At 41.5% G+C, this 27,858-nt stretch overlaps 1 protein-coding gene across 1 annotated transcript in view; it reads right to left on the reverse strand.

The window, feature by feature from the left end:
• SH3BGRL2 (SH3 domain binding glutamate rich protein like 2) overlaps nucleotides 1-21,633 on the reverse strand; it is a 36,815-nt gene extending 15,182 nt beyond the window's left edge. The window contains exons 1-2 of the mRNA XM_042446426.1: nucleotides 21,326-21,633; nucleotides 2,378-2,563 (exon numbers count right to left, since the gene is read on the reverse strand). Of these exons, the coding sequence (XP_042302360.1) occupies nucleotides 2,378-2,563; nucleotides 21,326-21,370 (231 nt within the window). The 5' untranslated portion in view covers nucleotides 21,371-21,633. The remainder of the gene's footprint in view (nucleotides 1-2,377; nucleotides 2,564-21,325) is intronic.
• Between the last annotated feature and the right edge of the window lie 6,225 nt (nucleotides 21,634-27,858).

Raw genomic sequence — 27,858 nt, forward strand, 5'->3', positions numbered from 1 at the left:
CCTACAGATTCCTAAAGAGAACATATTAATCAAAACCACAAATAACAAAATCCACAAAGGTCAAAGCTGCAAATGTGTGGGGATAACCACATAGGGAATTTAACTATAATATTTCTTTTATATTTGTTCCATATTTTCAATAAGTTTCTTCTTATGCAATGGTTATTTATGACTTGATTCACTTTTTCTTTATTATAAGCCAAATAAGCATGAAATCCGTAACTTAGACCTTCTCCCTCTAATTCTAATAATCTTCTCTCACTTAAGTTTATCCAATCCCTTATCCACATAAGACTACAAGCATCTGCATAGGGTTGTAAATTTGGTACTGTTAAGCCCCCTCTCTCTCGTGCATCTTGTAGTAATTTTAGTCTTATTCTCGGTCTTTTGTTTTGCCAGATGAAAGCTGAAATGTCTTTTTCCCAATTTTTGAAAGGTTTATTTGAATTTATAATGGGGATCATTTGAAATAGGAAAAGGAATCTCGGAAGCACTGACATCTTTATCGCCGCTATCCTTCCCAAAAATGATAATTGTAATTTTCCCCAATTTACCAGGTCTTTTTTTACTTCTGACCATAATTTTACATAGTTATTTTCAAACAACTCGTTTGTTTTTTTTGAAATCCAAATACCCAAATATTTCACTTTTTATCTATTTTTATCCCTGTTTTTTCTTGTACCATCTTATCCTCTTCCTTGTTCAAATTTTTTGTTATCATTGCCGATTTATTTTTATTAATTTTACACCCTGTATATTCACCAAATTCTTCAATTATCTTCATCCCCACATGAAGCCATATATAGGAAAGAAATGATAAGAAGAGAGGAATGGTTTAAGTATAAGGAGCTAACAAAGATAGAACAGGGCAAAATTAAAATAAAAACTCAAGTAGAATTAGAACAATTAGGATTTGACCCAGGCTGGTTTGCATATAGACGCATATATGAGAGGACAAAGGAAGATATAAAAGAATTTGGGGATGAAGAAAATAAGACGGAATTAGAAAAAGTATTAATTGAGGACCAAGAGAAACTAATTGGGAAAATTTATAAGAATCTTCTAGAATTAGAAATGGAGAGTGAAAGGGTGAAGGATACTATGGTTAAGTGGGCCAAATATATTGGGCATAACATACAATTTGAACAGTGGGAATTTATGTGGACAAAGGGACTGAAATACACTGCATCACAAAATATAAAGGAAAATTGGTATAAAATGTTTTACAGATGGTACTTGACTCCGGAAAGATTGGCTACAATATATAAAAATAAAAATAATAAATGTTGGAAGTGTGGGGAGACTGTAGGTACTTTTATACACTGTTGGTGGAACTGCAAAATCATAAAGAAATTTTGGAAACAAATCAGGCATTTAATTGGGGAAATTTTACACATTAAATTAGATTTAAAACCAGAGAGCTTTCTATTGAGTATGTTTGAGAAAGAAATAGAAACAAAATATGGGAAACTGCTATTTTACATGACATCAATAGCAAGAATACTAATAGCACAAGTTTGGAAAACAAAGGAGGCCCCGAAGGTAGAACAATGGCTAATGAAATTAATGGAAATTATAGAAATAGATAAAATGACTCAATTATTAAGAGACGAAAGGATGGGGAATATAACAAGGAAAATTAATGAAGAGTGGAAATTGGTGTTGAGTATATCCCAAACTCTATATTTTAAATGGAAAAGTTGGGGGTCGTCTTATACGCCCAGTCGTCTTATACGCGAGAAAATACGGTATGTCAAACCATCTGGAGTATCAAAGGTTCACAATCCTTACTGTAAACAATGCAGACATTTATGACTTCAGCATCAAATCAGGTACTCACTACTCTTTCATATCCATCTTGCTGAAAGGCTCCAGAGAACTTGAAAGCTTCCTTATTATTTTGTGAAATATGGTTGGTCTTACAATTTCTTGTAAAATTTCTTCTGGACTTTGTCATGGGGGGAGGGGGGACGGCCATAGTGATAGGACTGTATGAATATATTTTACTTTTTAAAAAAGAAATTAGTCAACCACTTGATCCTTGAAAGTTTATAAAACATGCAAGTACCCCAGGACATAGGTTATCAAAAAATTAGGACCCCAGTGCAGAATGACCTCTATCAGAAAACAACAAAAGACAGACCGAACATGACATTCAAACTCTTTGCCCATACAAAATACTGTGTGCTATGTTGGCATGCTCATTTATCAAGGTAAATTCAGAACAATTTTAAAAAGAACACAATGAGCATTGGTTTTGTTTTTGTTTTTTGTTATTGTGCTGTTATTTAATAACTAATGCTTTTTTAGTGCACATAGGTGAGAACTGAGTGAGGCCATCATCCCCAGTAAGAGAGACATTTCAGATGCTACTTACTCCACAGTACTCATCATCGCTGAAAATCTGGGGAGGTAATGGATTGCCTTGGGCAGGTTGTTTGTCCTTAGGGATATTTTTATACATCCATCGCCTTTGCTCCTCTGACATGGTGATATCCACCTCTTGAAAGTCAATCTTGTTGGCTTCCAGAAATCGGACAATGTCTTGCTGCCTCTTCTTTATCTGTATGAGACAAAAACTAACCTTAGGATATAAGCAATTCTTAAAGCAAGTATATAAATCCAGTTATAATAACTGGATTACTCTCATAACAAATAGTCCAGTTATTCTTAAGGAGCAATGCCTTTCCGTGTTAATATGAAAGCGACCCTACCTTTTAACTGCTAATTACAAACCTATGATAGCAAGCCAGGTAATAAAGATTTAGTTGTCTACATATGTTCCCAAATGTTGCAATTCTGACTAATAATGTAATATGCCATAAATAAAGCCTTCTTGTCTCAAACCCTAATTTTCCACATATTTTTCTTAAGAGTCAGTGCTGAATTCAATCAGGATTCTGTGAAGTCCTTAATACTGTAGTGGTCATTTCGATGCCCCTAGGAAGTTTACCAGACAAGCATAAAGGCCATAATCTGTATCTCCCACTCCTAGTGATTAGAGATGCTGTCTTCACTTGGAATATGTGTGACTCCAGTTCACTATCATTATAGGTTTGCCTTAGGCTCACCACAAGTAAGAAACGACTTGTAGTCACACAATAACAACAGCAGTTCACTATAAAAAGGTAGCACTTCAGACAACGTTAAGATGCAATTCCCATCAGCCCTAAGCCTGAACAGCCAATGATGAAGAATGCTGGGAGCTATCATCCAAAAACACCTGCAAGACCATACAATTCTCACTCTGCTGTAAGCCACTAGCAGAACCATTTTAATTAGAATCTGTGGCCATGATTAATCCAACTTTCAGCATTTCAGTGGATCCCAGACCAGCGCAAACTCTCTTAGACTACCAGTCCTAAACCATTAAGGAATGGTTTAAGGAATTAAAATACTGTAATATTAAAAAAATTTAGGAGGGGAATTTGGTAAGGTCTGAAGTGGATCAATATGCAATATTTGGGCCGAAACAGACGGGCTGAAAAACCTGCAGTGGTGCCCTGCCAGTGCTTTTCATGCTGGGGCTGCAGTGACTGCATGGTCCCAGCCCTAATCTGGGCTGCTGCCATGGTTCTGATCCGAGCTGCCAAAAAGGAGCAGATTTCCCCCCTCCTTTTTCAGCTGGTTCTTTTCTGAAGAGGCAACATGGGCACAGTTTGCTGCCTCATTCGGGGCAAGCATCATCTAAATGCTACGCCTCAAACGTGGTGGAAAACTGCATCATTTGGCCCATCTATTTCATTGCTTTGTTGACTTTTTTTTTTAAAAAAACTGAAATTATTCTATAACACTGGAACAATTTGGAGTTGCCAAATTTGCTTGTTTTACTGCAACTTCAATAGCCACACAACACACTTTAACAATAAATTAATATAATCAGACCTTGGATTATATATATATATATTGCCTTAGGGTCACCGTAAATCAGAAATGACTTGAAGGCACACAACAGTTTGTAAGCTGCGTATGGTTGAGCTCGTGATTAACCATATAAACAGAGATCTAGCCCATCTATGGGTAGGCTCTCTCTGCATCCCCATTACAGAGAGAAACTTGCTAGAGGCAACCACAAATATCTTCATTCATTGTCTGTGCTTGCATTCTGTCCTTGTTTCTGCTGTTGCTGCTGCCATTGGTTCCTTGGGTCCTTCAGGGAATTAATCATGTAGGACACGGAAACCATTAACCCTTTCCCACCTGAATCTCAGCTAATGCTCTACCATCTTTCCTTGAAGAACACTGCTGGGCCTTTAAGTGCTTCAGCGAAGGGAAGGGGTACTCTTACTGCAGCGCTGAAACGTCTCCATCCTTTGTGAGAGGTCTGGGATCTCTGAAGTAGTACCTTTTTACACTGCTAATGAAATTCAAAATTTAGCTCCTGGACCTTGGAATACTTTGTTCTGAGTGCCACATGGACAGAAAGAGAAGGGCCTGCTTGCATAGATATCCCTCCAAAGAATAACACACCAATACCACCTTGAGAAAATGCAAGCCTGTGACTAACATTGTCATTTCATATATATTTTTTTTCTCCTGTAAGATTCTTAACACCTTTGCCTGATGAAGAAGCCAGTGGAACTTCAAAAGCTTGCATCATGTATTTATACATTTTGGTTCACTGAACAAAGTTATCACTGTTTTGTGGATTTTGGATGTTAACTATACTTTGTAATATGGTAACCTGGCTACCTCTGGATATGTTTTTAAGATCAGAATTTGTCTGCCTGTCAGAGAGATACCCAGGTCTTCCCCAACTTTGCCTGTCTGAGAAGTACATGAGTCTTCACGCTACACAGCTATACCAGTTAGATCCCACTTTAACTGTCATGGCTCCACTGTCTGGAAATCTCAACCAAAATACCTCACTAAACTACAAACCCCAAGATTCCATAGGATAAAACAATGGCAGCTGAAGTGGAATAATAGCACTATAATGGTATTGTATGAAAGGGCCCCAGTGAGTCAATGAGAACTGTAGGCTCTGACTGGGGAAACCTATGTCATAACATTACTCCATTTCTCCTGCTAATGGGAGCTACATAGTTTTCTACACTAAGGTCCTAAACACACTGCACAAATAATCCAGATTGAGACCGCTTTCACTGCCCTCAGCGCTAGGAAATCCTGGGAATTGTAGTTCATTCTGGCACCTGTCTCACAAAAGTACAGTTCTCAGAATTCCCTAGCACTGAGCTGGGGCAGTTAAACCGGTCTCAAACTGAATTATCTCTGCAGTGTATTTTGGACCCAAACCACTAAATCAGCCTCCCCCACATGGTTTCCTATAGCACACTCTGTACTACATCCAAAGAAATAGGTTTACAGTTGGTCCTCCACATTTACAGCTTTGACGTTTGCAGATTTGATTATTCATGGATTTAATTAATATATTCTGTCTAGGAATCTCTAAATTCTCCAGCGTGACTCTGCCAGAGGTTGACAATAGAGGCATACTGGAGAATCTAGAGCAGGGGTAGGCAACTTTTTTGAGCCGGGGGCCGGGTTGCTGTCCCTCAGGCAACTGGGGGACCAAAGCCAAAAAATAAATAATTAAATATTTTTTTAAAAATTTAAATAAATAAATAAACCGGGACAAATGTAGGACAACATTTTCAAATGGTGGACACTTTTTTTAAAAAAGTGGAGGACATGCAAAAAATTTTGCTGATTTTTTAAAAAATGTTAATATAAATGCATGTTTCTGAGGCATCTATAGACAATTGCCCCCCTTGCCCCCGCATGCGAGAGGCCAAAGGCCCCGGCGGCAATCGGCGGCAGAACCGGGCTGGGGCCGGTCCCAAGGCCTCACCGGGCCACATCCGGCCCGCAGGCCGCAGGTTGCCTACCCCTGATCTAGAGATTCCTAGAAAAAACACTTCTCTAGGCATTTGTATGTACTCCAGTTCAGTTTGATGGTCAACATCTGCTGGGTATTGTTTTTGCTGGAGGACCTAGAGATTCCTAGAGAGTTGTTCTCTCAGATTTAAAAAAAGTGTGTTGCCATTTCACCCTGGATTGTTTAAAAACAAGAGACTAGATAATCTTCTTCTAGCCTCCCTCTAACATTCCAGGCCTATATGGAGCTTCCTGGCATGCTTCCTGTGAAACCCTCATTGAAAATAACATTTTAACAAATAAATAATTTAATTTGAACTCAGGGAAGGGGTTTTGTGTTATAAAGCTTAATAAAACTAGGGCCAAAAAAAACCCCTATATCTCCATCCTGTCATCTACTCAACAGATATCTGACTGGACCATATGAGCAACACTCTACCAACAGTAGCCATATGCATAGTGATGAAGAGATACAGAAAAATCTGTTTCTTTAAAATAGGGATGCTATTGAAATGACTGCCTTTGGAACGCTGCCTTCTAATTAAGCTGGCACACTGTGCCACTCCAAAACAATAGTGGAATATTTTTGATGCTGAAAAACAGACCAACAAAGCCTCTGAGCGAGACTCTTTGAACATCCTCTATATGCCTCATAAATATTCCCTTCCATCTTTTGCTGTTGCATGTACCAACAGCATTTGTACCAATTTACAGTTCATGAAGAACACCATGCCTACAAATTTATGCAGTAATTACTACTGAGACCCAAGACAGAGATTAAGAAATGGCTTACGCACTGCAGGACATCTATTGAGCACAATCTGGTGGATGTGTGTGTACGTGTGTGTTAAAGAAACATCTCCACAGCACAAATGCTAAGATAAAATCAGAACTGCTCTGTGATTCAGAATAAACCACCAAGAGCACAATCCCATGCTGAGACTAGAAGTGCAGTACTTGTTTAAAACTCATGTGTGTTTAAATGGCTTTTACTTCAAAGGTATTTTAATATTATATTCTGTTTACTGCATTTTATAGTAGAATTTACTGAGTTTTTATCTGCACCTTTTTTTAAAAATCTAGTGACCTACCTTGAATACCAATGTTGGGAGAAGGGAAGGATGGAAACGAGATAAGTAAATAATATAATATCCATGTTTATTCCGAAATAACTCCCACTAAGTTCAAGGCAGCTTACTCTTAGGTAAGTGGATAAAAGACTGGAGCCAATGTGTTCTTGAAATGTATTACTTATTCACTTAGTATTTAGGGAACTAGTTCACTGTCAAACTACATAAATAAGGCATTTTAACACCACTTTAACTTCCTTGGCTCAATGCTATGGTATTCTGGGATTTGTAGCTTTGCGAGATTAGGACAGAATTTGAGAAAGATACCAGATTAGAGCTCCCAGCCAATATGGCCACTATTCATGTTAACTAGAAGATTCTGGGAAATAACCTCTGTCCCAGAGGTAGAGTAAACTTGTAGCTTTGCAAGATATTTAGCCTTCCCTGTCAGAGAGCTCTGGTGCCGCACCAAACTACAAATCCCAGGATCCCATAGCATTGAGACATGGAAGTTAAAGTGATATGAAACTGTTTTATTTGTACAGTGTGGCAGCAGCCTCAGAAGAAAACATAAATTATGGGTATTTTGAATTACAGTTATGAATTCCCACCTTCCTTGAAATCCAGAAAGTGCTTTAAAAATACTCTAGAGGAAGGAGGTGTTTTTTATTCCTGTTACAAATTATGCTACATTAGCAGATGATATCCAGGACATTTTGTGCAGGATATTTCTATTAAATTCCTTTACTCAACATATTGCTTTGTCAAAACAGCATAATTGTATTTTGCCATGTCTAAATGTGTAATTTCAGCAGACAAAGCTTACAGTTCAGGATATTGCTAAACTAGAGGACAATACACTTTTAATGCAATTATTCTAACAAGCTGTGGAAACAGATTGCCTACACATCATACAATACAATCCACACTGTCTGTTAGCACATTTACCTTAAATGAGCATTGTCCTTAGTCCAGCAGTTTTCAAAACAGTGGATGGAAGTGTTATATGAACAGTTAACTAGGCTATTAGCACTCATTCTTGAGAAATGTGGTACACAAATCAGCTAAGAACTAAATATGGCTATTGACTGTCCTCTATAAGTTACCAATCACTGTGTGAATGCTTTTATATCATGGTCTGTTTATCACATATTCTAAATCAGGGATGGGAGTCATGCAGCCCTCCAGATGCTGTTCAACTGCAACTCCCAGTTGTCCTCACTGGCATAGCCAAGGATGAGGATTGCTGGCAGTTGCAGTCCAATATTATCAGTAGGGTCACAGAATTCCCACTCTTGTTCTAAATCAGGGGTAGGCAACCTTTTTGATCCGGGGGCTGGGTTGCTGTCCCTCAGACAACTGGGGGGCCAAACTCAAAATGGTGCCCGGAGCGGTGTGGAAGCTGCGGCGGGGGTGGCAATTGGCGGTAGGACCGGGCTGGGGCCGGTCCCAAGGCCTCGCCAGGCCGGATCCGGCCCGCAGGCCGTAGGTTGCCGACCCATGTTCTAAATGATAAAGAGGAAGTGGTGGCCCATAGTCCAAGCAGATGGAAGTATTTTATCTCCTATCTCCTCATGACAGGAGGACCAATACCTCCCTCCCCATCCAGGGAAAAAGAAAAGAGTCTGTGGTCATACGTTGACAAGATGTTGAGCTGCTGTGGATGGGAAGCAAAGTCTTCACAAAAACTACTGCACTGAGAAGTGATGACGTGCATTTTTCATGTTCCATGTTACCTACATGTCATAGTACTGATGCTAATCACTGCCCCATTGCTCCATCAAAATGAAGAAGAACTGATGGTTGGTTCAAAAAAAAGTACATAGATTGCTTTGCTGAAGCATTCACAGCACCTTTGATCTTTCCATATTTTGTTGTATTACAGCCTAGAATGGGCCACCACAATCCTGTAAAGTGATCAGGCCAGAATTTGAGAAAGATACCAGATTAGAGCTCCCATCCAATATGGCTACTATCCATGTTAACTAGAGGATTCTGGGAAATAACCTCTGTCCCAGCGGTAGAGTAAACTTGTAGTCAACAGACTACAGGTTGAGAAGCATAGAACACATACTGTGGAGACCAGGGCTGCATCTGCACTGCAGAAATAATGCGGTTTGATACCACTTTAACTGCCATGGCTCATTGCTATGGAATCCTCGGATTTGTAGTTTTGTGAGATTTTAGCCATCTCTGTCAGAGAACTTTGGTGCCCCCAACAAACTACAAATCCTAGGATTCCATAGCACTGAGCTATGGCCATTAAAGCTGTGTCAAACTGCATTATTTCTGCAGTGCAGATGCAGCCCAGGTTCTTCTCATGCAGTGTTACTTAGAGGGAGACAGAACACATGGCCTCAGAGGAAGGCAAAGCTAGGAAAGGTCAGTGAGAAAGATTATTTTTGGGGGTGGGATGAATTTTACATATGGTCTAGGGAGAAAAGCACTGCGCTGTTAGCTGGAAGACCACATTTGTTTATTTAATGTGTTCAATGTGTGTGTACAGACACACAGAGGCTCATCTCAATTAAATTGCTGGGCCTAGTGAATAAAGGGAAAGAATGCAATAACCTCTGAAAGCATGCAAAATGGATGTCAGCTATATGCTTCCCTTTCAAAAGGGACAATTAGCTCATCAGCTGGTACAAATCGCAGGACTAGTATTTCTGCATACCAGAGCAAAATTATTGAAGTGCTTAAGTCTAAAAGCACCATCAGCAAATAGTTAACAAGAGCTGGTTACACAAATATCAACACTAAGGACACAAAGCATCCAACAGCCAGACAGGTACTGCACTGGCAAAGGAAGACAGGATTTCCAGTTTTGTATTGCCAAGCTCATTTGTTTTCTTTTCCTTCATACTTTCAAGAAAGTAAGGTATCAAGTAATCAGCACACTGGTTTTATTAAGATAAATATCAGGAAATCTAGAATTGCAAACATTTACTTCAACTAACATCAGAAATAAACAACTCCTTTTCCAGAGATATTAATGCCTTTATTTTCAAGCAAGAAAACCATCAAATTCATAAAAAAAAAAAATCTAGGGGTAGCTGTGTTAGCCATATAGCAAATCCAATAATATCCAAACAATTATAGCTTTATTGGGCCAACCAAAATGCACAACTACATTGTTGTGCTGGCCCAATAAAGGTATCATTATTTGGATGTTACTGGATCATCGAATTCATAATTCAACAGTTAAAGACAATCATCCAAAAACAACAGAGCTAATGCCTCAGTTCTTCAAATTATGTGTTGCAGAGTGGGTTTTACCTCTTTTGTGCCAAATGTAGGCTTGGAATTATTTCTGAGGCTATATTACATGTTCAAAAGGGACTCCCCACCTTCTTCAAAGAAGTATTCATAGAAATGAGATCACCCACCACTCCATAGGTGCAGAACTCTGAATATTTGGAGGGGGATTGCAGTGCTCAAAGAAGAAACCTTTAATCTGCAGAAGCCTCTTTCCACACATTGCTGTTTATTTAGGAGATAAGTCTACATCTTTCACAAAAGAAGAGCAACGGTAACCAGAGGTAAGAAGCACCTGGCTAAAATCAAAGTCCAGCATTCCCTCTGGGTTATCAAAGCCTCTCCCTTTTGAATGTTTGCTATAGTATTCTTTGTCAACCTTGAAAAAACTTAGGTACTGACTAGCTTTCATAGTAAACTAATCATGTATCATGAATTTATTAATCATGAATTTAAGCTTCAATTCTAAATACACTTATTTGGAATACATTGGCGGGTTACAGACTGCCATAAGGGACATCCTTAGGATGTCCTTAGGACGTCCTTCCAGACGCCCCTTACCCTGTTACGGAGAGTCCGTAACAAATGGCGGCGGCCGTTCCACACGGCCTCCGCCATTTTTATGTAACAGACGCTCTGTGTTCGCACATCGCAGCCCGGAAGTGACGCCGCGAGTGCGTGCTTTGGCACTTGCGGCGTCTCTTCCGGGTTGCCGGAAGGAGTGCGATTCTCGCACTCCTTCTTTGCAGCACGGAGGAGTCGCGCGGTTTGGCTGCTGCGACTCCTCCGCGGTGCAACCGGGAGTGGCCCAAGACCGCCCCTTTTGGGTGGTCTGTAACGGGCCCCCGTTTCTATTGGTATTTTATTCTTTTAGGACCTTATCACACAGACACACTTACTGCTGTCCAAACGCTGAAGTGTTGCGGAAGTGTCAGGGGTGTGATCATCTGGTGCATTTCTAAAGTGTAATTGAGGCTTCCCACTTACCTTCCGTCACAGAATTGTTTGCGGGGAAGCCATTTTGTTAATAACGGGATCTTCCGTTACTAAAAAATGGCTTATCTGAGGCTTTCCTGCAAACAATTCCACGACAGAAGGAAAGTGGGAAGCCTCAATTACACTTTAGAAACTCAACGGGTGATCAGACCTCTGACATTTCTCCAACGTTTGGACAATGTTTCACCCATGTAAGTGCCTCATGTGATAAGGGCCTAAGTTTCAGTCCCTTATTTAAAAGTAGCTCTCCAAGGTATTGAACTTTATACACCAAAGTGGTTCAATGGCGATAGTTCCTTTCAAGTTTGGAATAAAAACAAACATGGGTTCACTGATCTACTGACATGGGAACCACCAGACACTGCTCCTTGTAACATGTTTCTTTGGAGCAATAGAGTCATCATTATGTTCTTTTGGCAAACAACACAATGGCTGCTAGCATTGTTATTTTATCCTATACTGAATATATCTGGGAGGATGTTAAATGCTTTTCAGGGGAATTCCCTCTCTCCCATTTTCTTACAATTGTAGGTGGAATTTTTTATCCCTAAAAAGTAGAGAAAAAGTAACTGAGTTTTTATAGCAAGAATTTCCAAAGGCTTAATATTAGTAATAACAGAAATGTTCTAATCTCCCACCCCACCAGCAAGCAAAACTACTTGGGGAGAGAACATCAGTGGATCTGTATGTGAATCTACTGTGTGTAAGTGCCAATTTTGCTGCAGAAACCAAATTTGTGGACTCAGCATATGTGATGCAATTATAATGCTTGCCTTCTGAGCCACTATTTTGCACCAACTCATGACCGTGGCACTACCCTCTATGGTACTACCTATCCATGGTGTGGAATGGATGCTCCTGTGAGGCAAGAGGCTATGATGACAGTGACAGTGCTACTGGCAGGGTCTCCCAGGTCAGACAGGCTTTTGCTGAGAAGCCAGATTAAATGTGCCAAACAACTACTAGGTAGCAGCAGTTTTAGAGAGTGACACTGGAAGAGGATCTCTCAGATCAAATGGCAGTGGTACTATAGCTAACACTTGTTAGTACAGTGCAGAAAGGAGCCACGGTTTACTCCACAAAAATCCTATGATGAAACAATCCAAAATGAAACCATCCCAGGAAGGATGGTACTCAACAAGATACTGGGATACAGCAGGGGACAATTATGAGCTCTGATAATGATGCAATTAGACTCAAGATGAAAAGACGTTCAGTTTTTGACATGCTCAGAGGTGAAAGGAAAGTCCATAGCCACACAAAACACATTATAGGAACATGGAATGTGAAAAGAATGAATCAGAGAAGCTAGACATAGTAAAACAAGAAATTGAACATATAAACATTGCAGTATCTGAGGTAAGGGCGCTAAAGTGGACAGGAATGGGACGTTTTGAAAATCTAAGAAGAAATTAATGATGAGGAGACATGTAACAAAATCTGTCAAAGAATATAATGCAATGTCTGACTGAATCCTATCAATAAGACTTCAGGGAAAACCTAACAATATATGCATAATCCAGGCTTATGCTCCAACTATGGAGGCAGAAGATGAAGAAATTGAAAAATTCTACACTGGAGATAGGAGAAAACTGACCACACACGAAAACAGGACTTCTTGTTAACCGTAGGTGATTAGAATATAAAGGCAGGAAACAGAAATGAAGAAATGAAGCAGGAGAATGAGTGACTGTGTTTTATGAGGTCAGCAGTCTGTTCACCGCAAACACATTTTTAAAGCAACCAAAGAGGTGACTGAATACATGGCATCACCTGATGGCTTGTTGTTTTAACTGCCATCAAGTCAACTTTAACTTACAGTGATTTTATGAATGTGAGACCTCCAAGCCACTCTATCCTCAACAGCCCTGCTAAGGTCTTGCATGCTCAGGGCTGTGGCTTCCTTGACTGAAGAGCAGAAGATCAATATTTATATTCAGAAATTTTTAGTGTTTGGCAAGCAGATGTTTCACCTTTGAAAAGTCCATGTTATGACACCTAGGCTATAATCTTAAATACACTTCCTAAGGAGGAAGTTCTGCTAAACACAGCAGGACCTACATCTGAGGAAATCACAGAATCGGAAGAGACCACAATGGCCAACCAGTCCAACCCTATTCTGCCATGCAGGAATTCACAATCAAAGCATCCCTGACAGATGGCCATCCAGCCTGTTTAAAAACCTCCAAAGAAGGAGATTCCACCACTCTCTGAGGGAGTGTGTTCCATTGTTGCACAGCTCTTACTGTCAGGAAGTTCCTCCTAATGTTGAGCTGGAATCCTTTTTCCTGTAGACCCATCCATATTGTTATGGGTCCAGTTCTCTGGAGCAGCAGAAAAAGCTTGCTTCATCCTCAATAAGACAACCCTTCAAGTACTTATATGGGGCTATCATATCACATTTTAACCTTCTCTTCTCCAGGCTAAACATACCCCATTCCCTTATGTGGGATTTCACTGTGAACATATATATTTTGGTATTGCGGTTGTATTTTCAGAGGGAATGGGTCCCATTTTTCTTCTTATGTAACAGCCAAGGTGGCTTACAGGCCATTAAAAACTGGGTCATCATAAACATACACACACATCTTCATTCCCCTTTAAAAAGCACTATTGACTATAAATTATATAAGACACAGGTCTACCTGAATACTCCAGGCACAGCAACTCTTTTGTGGAGGACTGCTAATAACAAGTTCTGTTGGAAAGTTATATGCTGCTGTCACACTGCAGAATTAATGCAGTTTAACACTACTTTAACCGCCATGGCTCCAGGCTATGGAAGCCTGGGATCTGTAGTTCGTTGTGGCATCAGTGCTCTGACAGAGAAGGCTAAATATCTCACAAAACTATAAATCCCACCATTGAGCCATGGCAGTTAAAGCAGTATCAAACTGCCTTATGTCTGCAGTGCAGATGCAATCATAGAAACACAAAGGACTCAAATCTCAAAGTGGGAGTGGAAACTGTATGGTCCTCCAAATGTTGATCTGCAACTCCCAGCATACTTCAGGGATTCTGGGATAGTCAGCCGCACAACATCTAGGGGGCAAAACACTCTGCTCTCCTGGTCCAGAGATCAACAGAACCCTTAACCGAAAGAGAAAGAGAGTCATGATGAGCCTTTTATAGTTTCCAAGAGGTCATGTCCGTGCTGTGTCCTTCCTTCTTCTCTCGCCTCACACACACAAATGCATGATGGCACTCTGAGCTACACAGCCCAGTATCAGAAGATATCACAGAAAAAGCTGAGGCTTTTACATAAAACACTTCCTTGTTACAATCCCTAGCTATGGTATCCCAAGAGAAAGGTTTGCAAAAAGACATGCATGCATGAGTCACGTCAGCAAAACAGCCAGTGGTAGCCAAGAGAGCATATGGTAATTCAAAACAACAAAAAGAAGCCACTTAAAAGACTTTGCGGATACACGATTCTCTTCAAAAACAAAGTACATGGCCCCCTCTACCACCACCAACAACAACACTTTGCTTTAGCTCTAAAATGTGGAAAAACACACTTGTGGTTGCTGCTGCAGTGGGGCACAGGGATGGGAGAAGTAAAGACTGCAGTAGAAGCCAGGGGACTGAAATCAGGGCCTGACCCTTGCCAAGTTGCTGCCCACTCCTGCATTGGTTAATAAGCATATAATATCTCACCCTGTGCTCTGCACATTGCCAGTTTCACCACTACCTCGGAGGTGGATGGCTCAGTGGCACAGTGGTGGATCCAAATCTCAGACTTTTCTGCAACTCCTACTTCCCCATGTTTTCATTTCAGCATTCATGGCCATGCCAACAGATAACACATCATAAGGACACTCAGTTATATAAATTACACAACTGTTGATCATTTCACGTGTGGACACTGTCATATTTGCTCAAACTGTGCAATGCTGTTCAGAGGCATCAGATCCCTTCTGGAGGCTGGGCTGAGAGTGCGAACAAGAACTCTGCAGTGTTACGCATTGCTTTTATTCCCCTGCTGAAGCCTGGGCTGAGAGACAGTAATTTACAGCTGCCTTGCAATGTAATCCCTTGTTAATATTGCAGGTCAGAGACTAATTTAGAGTTTTATTAAAAAAACATCCCCATATGGAGCACTTGGATAAATCACATGAGCCATTAGCATGCTTGCATACAAGCTGAACCAATCTTTGATGGAGCTGTTGTTTTTCATCCTTCATGCAAATCAGGTATACATTGGGTTCCAGATCTCCCATTAAGTATGTTTGCTTTGCACATCAAGGAACCCCTTTCTATAGGAGCAGGACCATACATAAAACATACATCTTATTAAATTATTGACCTAGTAATGACTCATTACCCCTCCAGAACCTCTGGCAGACACAGGAAGCTACTTGCTGAATTGGAGGGCCAGTGACTGTTCAATGTTTAATATTCAACAGGACACACATACAAAACCGTACATCTGGATACAACCTTTTTTAAAAAAATGCCACTGATTCCAACAGCACTCAGTTCCACTCTTCATTAACCTGAGTATCACACTAACTATATGTATGTCTCCTCAAAGGTAAGCTTTTGTGAATTCGATTGGAGCTTACACCCAGGTCAGCCTGCACGGCAGGGGTGGGCAAAGTGCTGCTTTCCAAATGTTATCAGATTGCATCGCCCATCAGCTCTAGCCATCATAACCAATGGTGAGGAATGCTGGGAGCAGTCTAACAGCATTTGGAAGGCTAGGCTTTGCCCCAGTGCACAGGAAATAAGCCCATGCCAACTATCAATTACAATATTTTACCAATGGTCTGGGAACACAAAGAGTACATCTGCTTCCTCCTCATTTTTTAAATCATTGTTGTTGTTTTTTAAAAATGCAACAAATACAAACATTTTGGTATTGCATTTCTACCATACAAACTATCTGCCAAGAATGGTCTTACAGTTATAATGGAGGGAAGGTTTCTATTGTGAATGTTCAATGACCATTCATTGTGCAAGTTCTCAAAAGATTTTATATTTACTCGGCAGGCTCCTCAAATGGATACTGTAATTAGTTGTTATTGGCTGTTAGTATACAGCTACTGAGCACTGCATATGCCTCATGCCAAATCTTATCGAGAGCATCCATTTTCATCGAGCAAATGAACTGAACACAAATATCACCTAGCTAAAGATCTCTGCAAATCTTCCAGTGGGAATGTAAAGTTCAAAGAGGCCATGCATGTCTGTTTGTCCAACAAACAAAATTCAGGGCCAGCTTTCCTCAGACAGAAGCAGATACCTTTATAGAGACACCTCCAATAACTCACATTAATAATACAGAGAGACCTCTGTTTACACTTGGATCACCTTTACAAAAATATAGATTATCCTCTCAAAAGGAGGTATAAAGGACTTGGGGGATGTGGCAACAGAAGATTATAGGAATTTTTAGCCACCGTGCAATGTCTGGAGAAATATCTATGCCATCCCCATAGGAAATATACTAACAATGATTTCTGATTTCACCCATTATAAAAGCCTAGGATCATTGTTTATTTAATTCAATGTATACCTCACTTTACTCCTTGCATGGGACCTAAAGAGGCTCATTATGTACATATGCTATTAATGTTTTATGGAGCCAAAGTGGCACCACCCATATGCATGAGACATACCTGCATGCCTGGGGTTACCTAAAGTTTCCAAAAGGACCAACAAAAATCACAAACAAACCCTCAAAACCAAAATGAGATTTAAACCCATTGAGAACAGAGCCCTCTCTGAGGCCCGGGAAACATAACTGGGAGCAAGGAGTGGGATGCAGAGAATCCCAAACAGGAAACATTTCATACCATAACATTTTGTTGCAGGACACACTTGTAACCTTCCCACCCCCCAACATCCTACATTCACATGTGATATAAAAACATGCATGCATATACAGCAAGGCTACATGTTGTACAGTCTTGCTAATCATCTCAAAAGAGCATTTAAAAAGAAAGCACAATAGTTTTGGGTTGCCTTAGGGTCACCATAAGTTGGAAACAACTTTAAGTCACACAATAACAAGCATTTTTGCAATAATGTCAATGAACATTTGGAGGAAACTGAAGAACAAAGCTGGGAATTATGTGGCCCTCCATATGTTGCTGGACTACAACTCCCATCATCCCTCACCATTAGCAGGCCAGTTGAGGTAATGGGAGTTGAGGTTTAATATCATCTCAAGAGCCAATGTTCAGTTGCCCTGTTCCTGAGGATTTAGGACTATTTTTAAATGTAACCTTCAGTAATGTTTTTATTACTGAAATCTTGGTTATTCATATTTCTTGCATATCACAGTAACCTATATAAACTAGGGTTGAAAGACTTAACTGGCAGATGGGCAGAAATTTGTTAGTTTAAATTGTGAGGCGTGATCTTAAACATGTGTGTTTGTTTGTTTGTTTGTTTGTTTAAGTCCCGGGTAGTTAAATGGAACTTAATCCACAGTATGTACACATAGCCTATGTTAAAAAGGACATGTTTCAACAGTAATTTTCATTTACCACTAATTTATTATTTCAGGCTTTTCTGATTTTAGAATGCAATTGTTAATTGAATACTATACTATTAAGCCTGGCCTTTTCTTTCCAGATGTAAGTATAATTAATTTCATTAATTACTGATGACTTGTATTGCCAGTCATCTTACTCACCCTTCAATACTTTTGTTGAAGTTTTGGCAATACACTAATTTATTTAAATGCAACTGATTAACCGAATGAAAAGCAATTGCTAAACCATTAAGTAGTAGATAGCCTTAGTATAATCAGCATGTACAGTATACAGAATATAGAAAATGAAATCTAATAATGTAAGTACTGTAAAAACACAAAAGCTCCGATCTTAAGCCATTCTTCCTTCCTCTGAAATACAGCCTACAGCACCTGACATTGGCCTGTTACAGACTGCCAAAATAAATCTGCTTGGGGTCTCTTTGGAGGTATGCTATTTAAGTGATGCATGGGTCCTAAGAGTCCGGAGGTCGTGCCAAAGCCACACTCCATTCCTAAGCACTGGAGGGCAGCTTTGGTGCAGCTTTCGGATTCGTAGGATGCATGCATCATTTAAACAGCATACCTCCAAAGAGACCCCAAGCAGATTTATTTTGGCAGTCTGTAACAGGCCATAAATTGGTGGTCCCCCATCAATGTACTAACAAGGACTGATCTGATCCTGCTTAGCTTCCAAAATCTGATAGGATCTGGCACCTGTAGGATATATAGATTCTACATTTCATGGTGTAGACAGGCCTAAATACCCTACAAGCACCAGTTCTTAGAAGCCAAGCAGGGTCACTCCTAGTTAGTACTTGGATGGGAGACCACCAAGGAATACCAGTTGTTGTAGGCTATATTTCAGAAGAAGGAACTGTCAAAACAAACCTCTGAGTTTTTTACATTAAGAAAACCCTATAAAATGCATGGGGTCGCTACTAGTCGACTTGAAGGCACACGCACACAGTATAACAAACTTTAGTCTAAAGATCTGGGTGAGTTGGTTTAAAAATACATTTCATTTTGTACATTTTTTAAAACTAAATTTGTTACTGTTTTTAATTTACATTTTTTAATAAATAAATTCCCCTCCATTTGGTTCTCAGGTGGGCACCCTATGCTTTTAGTCTTCTGTGCTTTGGCATCTTTTAAAGAATTGGCCTTGGGTTACATCCCAACTCTACAACCCATTGCTTTAATTCAATTTACACTCAAGTCTGTGTATAGTAAACCTACAACCTCAACATGGGATTATCTGAGCACATCTGACAGCCTCGTGCCCCAAAGCCATTTGAGCAGAGGGATGCCCATTTTTGTGAAAATAAAAATAAATAGAGCATTATTAATGATTATGCATTAGATCTCAGATGCCCAAGTCACTCATTTCTTCCCAAAACCACTAAGGCCACCTTTCCTTGTCTTCGAAAGCTCCAAATCATAAACCATGGTCACATTCCCACTATGATTTAAAGCGAATTGCCAATCAGGTTATACGACCGTCATTCCTGTTTGAAACCAGCTCTGATCCTACTGTGATCAGTTTCAATCACGATGAAGCAAGGCAAATGCAAAAAAACTCTACTCTTTCCTGACACCAGTTCTTTGACGGTTCTTTTGAAAAGAACTGATTCCGAAACATGTTCAACAAGTGGGAACGACGGATCTGAATCGCATCATTCTGGATAGAATATGGTATGATAGAATATTCAATTCATTGGTTTTGCAACTACTAATTTTTTATAGATAGATAGATAGATAGATAGATAGATAGATAGATAGATAGACAGATAGCTAGTTCCCAAGCCGGGCTGCTGCTGACGTCACTGATGATGTGCAGAAGATTGACATGCATTTTGAAGTGGCACAAACCAGTGGGGATGACAATAGTGCCAAAAACAGCGATCACAAGGGGATAATGAAAAGATCTGCTTTCATAGTGGGAATGACGGACCTTCTGGAATTGATTTACTGACATGGAGCAAGGGCGGATTGCAAACTGGTTTAAATGTAAGTGGGAATGGGGCCCAAGACTGGCATAGGCAAAACCAGAGAGAAACTCTAGCACTTGGGAGTTAAAGGCTATCTCGTAGCACCACATTGGGAGCAAGAATAACATGACATGAGGAAACCGCAGCCCAACCAAAGAGGTCCCTGCATGGAGATAAGATACAAGGCTCACCAGAGACCAGCTCCTCTTGGGCCTCCCTAGGAAAGGGCTAAAACAAAAACAATAGCAACAACAACAAGTGAAGCCTTTACAACAGGACAAGCTGCTGCTCCCCCTGCTCTATTTACCTATTTAGGATGGGGAAATAGAAACCCACTGGGTGACCCTGGGCAAGTCACACTCTCTCAGCCTCAGAGGATAGCCATGGCAAGCCTCCTCTGAACAAATCTTGCCAGGAAAACCCCAGGATAGGTTCGCCTTGGGGTTGCCATAAGTGGGAAACAACTTGAAGGCATATAACAGCAAAAACAACGAGGTTTAAGCTCCGGATGGGGACAAATCCTCTGCTCTACTTGCTTTATTTACCTATTTAGGATGGGTAAAAAGAGGTTTAAGCATCAGATGCTGCCTGACCTTGGAAGCTAAGCAGGGTCAGCCCTGGATAGTTCTTGGGTGAGGGACCGCCACGGGAAACCAGGTGTGTGTGTGTGTGTTCAATTTGCCTGTCATTGACTTATGGCAACCCCATGGGTTTCACAGTTGTCTTAGGCAAGGAGACTCCGATGTGGCTTTGCCAGGGTCAGCCTTGGTGAGTACCTGGATGGGAGACCGCCAAGGAATGCCAGGTGCTGCAGGCTGTGCTTCAGAGGAAGGACCCGGCAAAACCGCCTCTGAGGAGGATTCCTTGCCAAAGAAAGCTCCATGGAATCCATGGGTGGACAGGAGACCTGGGGGCCCAGAGACATCCCCTTCCCTGCTGGGATGTCCCTCTCTCCTGGGGCTCTCAGGGGGCGCAAAGGCCAGGCCCTGGACCCCAACAGCGTCCCACCCAAAGACACCCAGAGGCCCCTGGGAAGGCGGTGGGAAACACCACCTGGGCCACCTCTCTCTCAGCAGATGGGCTTTCAAGGTGGCCCTCCCTCCCTCCCTCCCTCTCTTTCGCCTGCCTTCTTTCCTTGTTCCCTTCGCACCTTCCTTCTTTCCTTTCCTCCTCCTTTCCCTCTCTCTTTGCTCCCTTCCTGCCTGTCTTCCTTCCTTCCTTTTTTTCTCCCTCCTTTCCTTTCTCCCCCTCTCCTCCTTTCCCTTCCTCTTTTTTCTCTCCTGCCTTCTTTCCTTCCTCCCTCCCTTTCCTCCTTCTTTCTCTCCCTCCTCCTTCCCTCCTTCTTTCTTTTCCTCCTTCTTACCTTGCTCCCTTCCTCTCTCCCTTCTTTTCCTCCTTCTTGCTCTCCCTCCCTCCTTCCTTCTCTCCTTCCTTTCCATCTTTTCTCTTTCCTTCCTTCCCACCTTCCTTCTCTCCCACCTGCCTTCCTTTCTCCCTCCCTCCCTCTCTCTTTCCTTCTTTGCTTCTGCCCTTCTCTCCTTCTTTCTCTTCCTCCTTTCTTCCCTCTTTCTTTCTCTCGATCCCTTCCTCCTCCCTCCTTTCTTTCTCTCCTTCCTTCTCTTCTCTCTCACCTACCTGCCTTGGCCCTTCTCCCTCCCTCCCTCTCTCCCTTCCTGTCCTGGGCCCACACTCACCGCCACGGAGCCCGTGGAGGAGGCGATGAACACGCGGATGACCATCTTCCCTTCTTCCCTCTGGCCTTTCCCTTCCTTCCTTCCTTGGTCCAGGGCGCAGAGGAGGAGGAGGAGGAGGAGCCCCCTGGCCCTGTCTCTTTCTCTCTCGGCCAGGTGAGGCCACAGGGAGCGCCGCCTGCCTGCCTGCAGCCCTCCCTCCCTCCCTCCCTTCTTCCCGCAGAGAGAGTGGGGCCAGCAGCAGCAGCAGCCAGAGGAGGAGCAGGGCAGCAGGGGCTTCTATCTCCTCCGGGGCAACACCGGGCACAACATCAAAGACACTCGCAGAAGGCAAAGGCAAAGGCGGGAAGGAGGGAGGGGGATTAAGGTGTGCGCGGGGGGCCCTGGGAAATGTAGTCCGGCAAAAGGCCACAAAGGCCTCTCCTTCCCTCAAGGACGCCTTTCCTTAGTAAAGTAACAGATTGGAAGGAAGGGGTTAAATTCAAAACAAGAGAAAGGACACACACGCCTCAGCACACCCAGGCAGCATACATACACACATACACATATACCTAGTATACACACATACAAAGAGTATGTATGTTTATACACACACACACACACAGAGTGTGTAATATATATACAGTATAGGCACCCACACCCAGTTGTTTTTGTTGTGTGCCTTCAAGTCATTTCCAACTCCTGGCAACCCTCAGGGAAACCTCTCATGGGGTTTTCCTGGCAAGATTGCTTCAGAAGAGGTTTGAAAGACTGAGAAGGTGCGACTCTCCCAAGGTCACTCATTGGGTTTCATGGCCAAGACGGGAATTGAATCCTGGTCTCCAGAGTTGTAGTCCAACACTCAAACCACTATGCCACACTGGCATATATACACACATTTTAAATTGTCATTCCATTTTTGCTGTTCCAATTAATTCCAATGTTCATTGAAATTCCTTCCTCTATTTTTCGCACCGCCTTCCTTAGAGTTTAATCCTTCTTAGCCTATGATATGTTCAGAGTACAGATTAAACAGGGTGATAAAATACCGCTTTGCCTGACCCCTTTACCAATTGGAAACCATTCCATTTCTCCATATTCTCTCCAGATGATAGCCGCTTTCTCCTGAGTACGGGTCAGACATCAGGACAATCAAATCTTGTAGCACATTCATTTCTTTAAGAGCAATCCATAGTTTTTCATAATCTACACAATCAAAGGCTTTGCTATAATCTATAAAGTACAAGCTAATTTTCTTCTGAAATTCTTCGGTGGCTCCATTATCCAACGCATGTTTGTAATATGATCCCTAGTGCCTCTTCCCTTCCTGAATCCAGCCTGGTATTTTTCACTCCAAATAATTGTTGTTCCTGCGCACTTTGTTTCAATGGGAAGCTGTGGTTATTTCACTTCCTGATGTTCGTTTCTTGAGGATTGGAATGTACACTGAGCATTTCCAATCTGTGGGCCATTCTCATGTTTCCCATATTTGTTGACAGATTTTAATTAGACATACAGAATTAGATTCTGTCTCTGTAGCTTGAAGCATCTCTACTGACATCTCATCTGTTCTTGGTGATTTATTTCTCCCAATTGCTCTGGACGTTATCAGACAAGGGAAATTGGAAGTATAATCCAATGGCAATCTGAACGCAATCATGGGGTTTAATGTTATTGCGCGATAGACTACCACATGCAAATTCGGGCAATGGCATGCTGTTTTCGGGCAATGGGAAGTCAGTTTGAACGCAATTCACATTCACGTAAATTTGCTGAACTAGAAAATTCATGTAAATGCATTCTGGCCCCACTTTCTTTTCATTCGAAATTAAGAGAAATTCCTCATGTTTAGCAGCTTCCACTTCACTTTCTTGTATGTTCATTTTCAAATGGTTCTTTCCCAAATTAATCTGTCATCCATTCAACTCTTTTATATAGTTCTTCAGTGTATTGTTTCCAGTGGGTTTTTTATTTCTGCTTGGTCGTGTAATGCATTCTCTGTATATCATCAGTACACACCTTGACAGAGGACAAGGTTTTACAAAGACAAGTGCAGACAAGTAAACAATATGCAACAGTTGGCATAGTCTTCCCTGCATGTGAGAATTCTCATATTAGATGCTTTTCCTTACATTTTAGGAGACTGATACAGGCTGTCAGTCTCACAATGCTTTAGACAGAAATGATTTAACACCTTTTCCAAACACACTATCTAACATCATTCATTTAGAGCCCAATCTTGTGTATGTCTGTTCAAGAGGTCCCACTGTGTTTAGTGGTGCCTGTTCCATAGAAAGTGGACATAGGATTGCAGCCTTAACGCAGATATCAGTTCTCTTGGTACAAACACAACTGTTTGCCTGTCTGTCTGGAGTGCTTATGCCATTGTATTTAAATTTAATAAGTTTCCATATATGCAAGGGGAGAAGAGGTAAGGGTGGGTGAGAGACTCAAGCAGCACTTTTAAGACTGATTGGATGTGGCATGAGTTTTCATGGATTTCCAATCACTTCTTCAGTTTAATGTTGGAGTACAGTATTAAGCCACAAGGTTTTTTCTTTTATTTTTTAGATTTTTTCCTTCCTCCTCTCCCCTTTTAATGTCAAAAAAGTCTAACAAAGCTATCTTTGAAAACATACCTGAAAATAAAAGGATGTCTAGAATCACTGAAACTTATTTGTCATCCCAAGATTGTTGGAACCATTTTTTTAGACATCTTTAAGCCTCACACAAATATATTCAACAATGGCCCTGGTCAGTTCATACAAAATGGCCACCTCAAGAAGCATCTTTTTCTGTATGTACATATGTGGTCTTTGCATGATACAGACAAAGGTAAAATCGTTGTTTCCCAGTTTGTTCAGCAATACAGAAGAGCAAAAGCAGCTAATGTTCTTGACACTGTGGCTTTAGCGACTGCCATGATGGGCACCTCTACTTCAAAGTTGGTCATTACACCACTGGTCATTGTTCCCACCAGTTTGTGTATTTAGAAGCAGACAGGGAAGAATCCTGAGAACATGTCCCTATTGTTGTGACTGAAGTGATTCATTCCATGGCTGAGCATCACAGCACTGCAACATATGATGGGGTGGAGTGGGGTAGGGAAAGTTGTTACCTATGGATGTGGGGGGGGGGGGGGGATGGCATGAATTCTGCAAGTTTCTTCCCTATCACAGTCCACAATTATAGGACTATGATTCCACTTCAATTGCCATAATTCTATCCTATGGAATCCTGGAATTCCTAATTTAGAGAAGGGCATTTAGAATTATCAGCCAAGGAGCTCCTCTGGTGTCTCTTATCAAACTACAAACCCCAGGATTCTACAAGATGTTGTTAAGGCAAATAAAATGAAATCATAGGCCTGTTACAGACAGGCCAAAATAAAGCTGCTTCGAGTCACTTTGGAGGTATGGTATTTCAATGATGCATGCATCCTAAGAGTCCAAAACCCACACCAAAGCCATGCTCCAGTCCTAAGGACTGGAGTGCAGCTTTGGTGTGGATTTTGGACTCTTAGGACTCATGCATCATTGAAATACCATACCTCCAAAGTGACTCGAAGCAGCTTTATTTTGGCCTGTCTGTAACAGGCCATAGTGCTATAACTGTAGGGTGTGAAAGACCCACTCGTGGCATTCTACCCCAGACAGCACTGTTTTCCGGTTTATTCCAGCATCCAGCATTGTGTCACCCCTCTGTGACCCTTGATATCAAATCAATATCAAAAAATGGAGGTTGCCAGCAAGCAGCCAAAAGGGGACATGCCAGAGCAGGAAACCAGCAGTATTACATTGGGACATCTGGATGGCTCAGCATGGGAAAAGCTCAAGCCTCTTAGCCATAATGGGATCCCTCAAATTCAGAATCAGCATAACCCCTTCACTAAGGGAGTGGTGGTGGTGAGCTGGACTTGGAGATTGTTTGCATTCAGTAGACAAAAGGAGTTTTCTCCTGGGAATGAAACCCCTTTTGTCTGAGGACATTCACGCCGATTGTCTGGACATTCTTGCATACTGCACCCTATTCTTCTCCCCTTGAAAAGTTGCTAAGCCTTTCAACTCCTGAAATACTGTCCTCAGAACACAATTCTTGCTATATATACATGTGCACAGACACTAGCAAACTGGTCTAGTTTGGAGCTGGACAGAACCTCTGTTGGATTTCAGATGGACAGCTCAGTATCCTGCCAACCACCATGTCGCAGGTGGCTACCAAGCCATCCTCATTCCAATAATCCTGCAATTGGAGATATATTTTCAGTATTTGCTCTTAGCCACCCTGCAATTCAATGTTTCCTACAACGTTTGCATTGTTAGTTCTTGTTTGAGTGAATGAGAGAATGTGCTGGTGAGTGTGAATTCCTTTTTTTAAATAAACTAATTTGGACATTGTCTCTGGAGTTCTCCAAATTTGGAACCATTATGCAAAGGCGGAGGAGACCCCAGCTTTCCATTAACAAAGACTTTTTACTGCTTCCTATTGAAACTGATTTCCTAAACTAATTTCCCCACTGACTATAATTTGTGGGCACCCTCTCGGGACCCCTTGCAATTTAGATAACAAGGAAGTGTACATATCTAACACGATGCTGCACTAGCACAGCTGCCTTACTGGTGTAAACGGATTATCGGATTGTTCTGTTAGTGTGTTTAGAATTGAAGCCTTACATGTAACTACATTCTACTGTAACCAAATTGGTTTAGAGGTTAAAACGAGAGTTCATTTTCTTGCCTGTTTTTTCCCTCATAAGCCTGTAAGTTTATGTATAATGGGTTATTTTTAAAAGGTTTTCTAATTTGTACACAAACATAAACACCTTTGTTTTGTTCACATCCTTGTTTTTACTGTGCTGCTGTGTTAGGTATATGGATAGGCTCTGTCAAGGAAGCCATGACACTGAATTTCAAGACTTTGGCAGGTCTGTTAATAACAATTGTTTGAAAGATCTCTCATTAATAGAGTCAAAGCTGACTTGACAGCAATTAAGAACAACAAAGCTATGTTACAAGACATTTGATCCAAATCTTAAACACAGAATTTAGAACAGGGATGGACCACATATGACACCTCCCCTCAAGGCCGTTTATAGTCTTCCAGGGGCCCTCGCCTCCCCAAAACTGACAAACAAAGTTTTATTTTGGAGTTGGTTGTTGGAGAAAAAAATATTTCAAAGGAATGATATGACCATATTACTTACTCAGCATCCCAGGATGACACTGGTATATGTGGTGTTGTCTCTGGACTCATTCATCCTGACAATATTTATAGCATTGATTGCTTCCGTATACAGCAGTGGTAGGAAACCATGGTTGCTCTTGTCACTCAGTCAGGACCAAACAAGGAAGTTTATCACACGGGCCTTAAAACGGGCCCATTGCATTCTAAAACAAGTGCGCGCAGGGGCGTGCACAGAACAGGATGGGACTAAGAGCTGCATTTTACTGCACAAGGGAATGCCACCTCTGCCATGGGGCGTTCGAATCGCATCCTCCCTCCGTTCCAGAGTGCACGATTTCTGAGAACTGTTCTAAAGCGTTATCAGAAATCACACCCTCTGGAACAGACGGAGGACGCGATTGGAACGCCCAGCGGCGTTCCAATGTGCAGTAAAATGCAGTTCTTAGCCCCATCCTGGCCCATGTGCGCCCCCATTGTAGGATGTAACAGGCCCATTTTAGGGTCTGTGCAATAAACTTCAAGAAGTCTATAGTGATGCAGAAACAAGTTCAAAACACATTGCAGAAATAATGCAGTTTGAGACCACTTTAACTGCCCTGGCTCAATGACAGGGAATTCTGGAACTGTAGTTCTGTGAGACATTTAGCCTTCTCTGGCAGAAAGCTCTGGTGCCACAATGAATTACAGTTAACGGGATTCCCTAGCACTGAGCCAGGCAGTTAAAGTGGACTCAAACTGGATTCTTTCTGCAGTGTTTTGGACCTTAAACATACCTCCTGTGAGCCAGAAGCCTACTGCCTGCAACAGCTATACCTTATTCTAAGGGTGCCTAATTCTTCTTCTGCCAATGGCCACATAGCTGGTAATCTGTTGGGGGCCACATGCCCATAAGTGATAGAGCAGAAGCAAGTGGTGGACTGACTTAGAACATCATTCTTTTGCTCTTTCCCTCTCAGTCTTCCACCATCTTTTTTCATTTGTGTGTCTTTTTCTCACTCATTCTTTTTCCCTGTCTAGGGTTCTGCCAGTTAAAAGATAAACTGGTCTGAAAGATTTTCAGAGGACTGAAGTGATAGCTTGAAAAGGAATCTTGAAATTAGGCTGAGCATTGGTTGAAACTAGGTATATGATTGCATGTCATCTTAGTATCATAGGCTGCCCACTCCTGCCTTATGCTATGCTGTTGTTGTGTACCTTCAAGTTGTTTCTGACTTATAGTGACCCTATGTCAACAGGGTTTTCTGAGGGTGAGAGTGTGTGACTTGCCTAAGGTCACCCAGTGGGTTTCCCATGTAATTGGAGAGGGGAGGAATTACATGGCAGAGCTACCAGAAATCCAAATCCAGCTCATTTTGGCAGGGACTGAGGGGGGG

Source organism: Sceloporus undulatus, chromosome 1 (genome assembly GCF_019175285.1).
Source record: "Sceloporus undulatus isolate JIND9_A2432 ecotype Alabama chromosome 1, SceUnd_v1.1, whole genome shotgun sequence".
NCBI classification, from domain to species: domain Eukaryota; kingdom Metazoa; phylum Chordata; class Lepidosauria; order Squamata; family Phrynosomatidae; genus Sceloporus; species Sceloporus undulatus.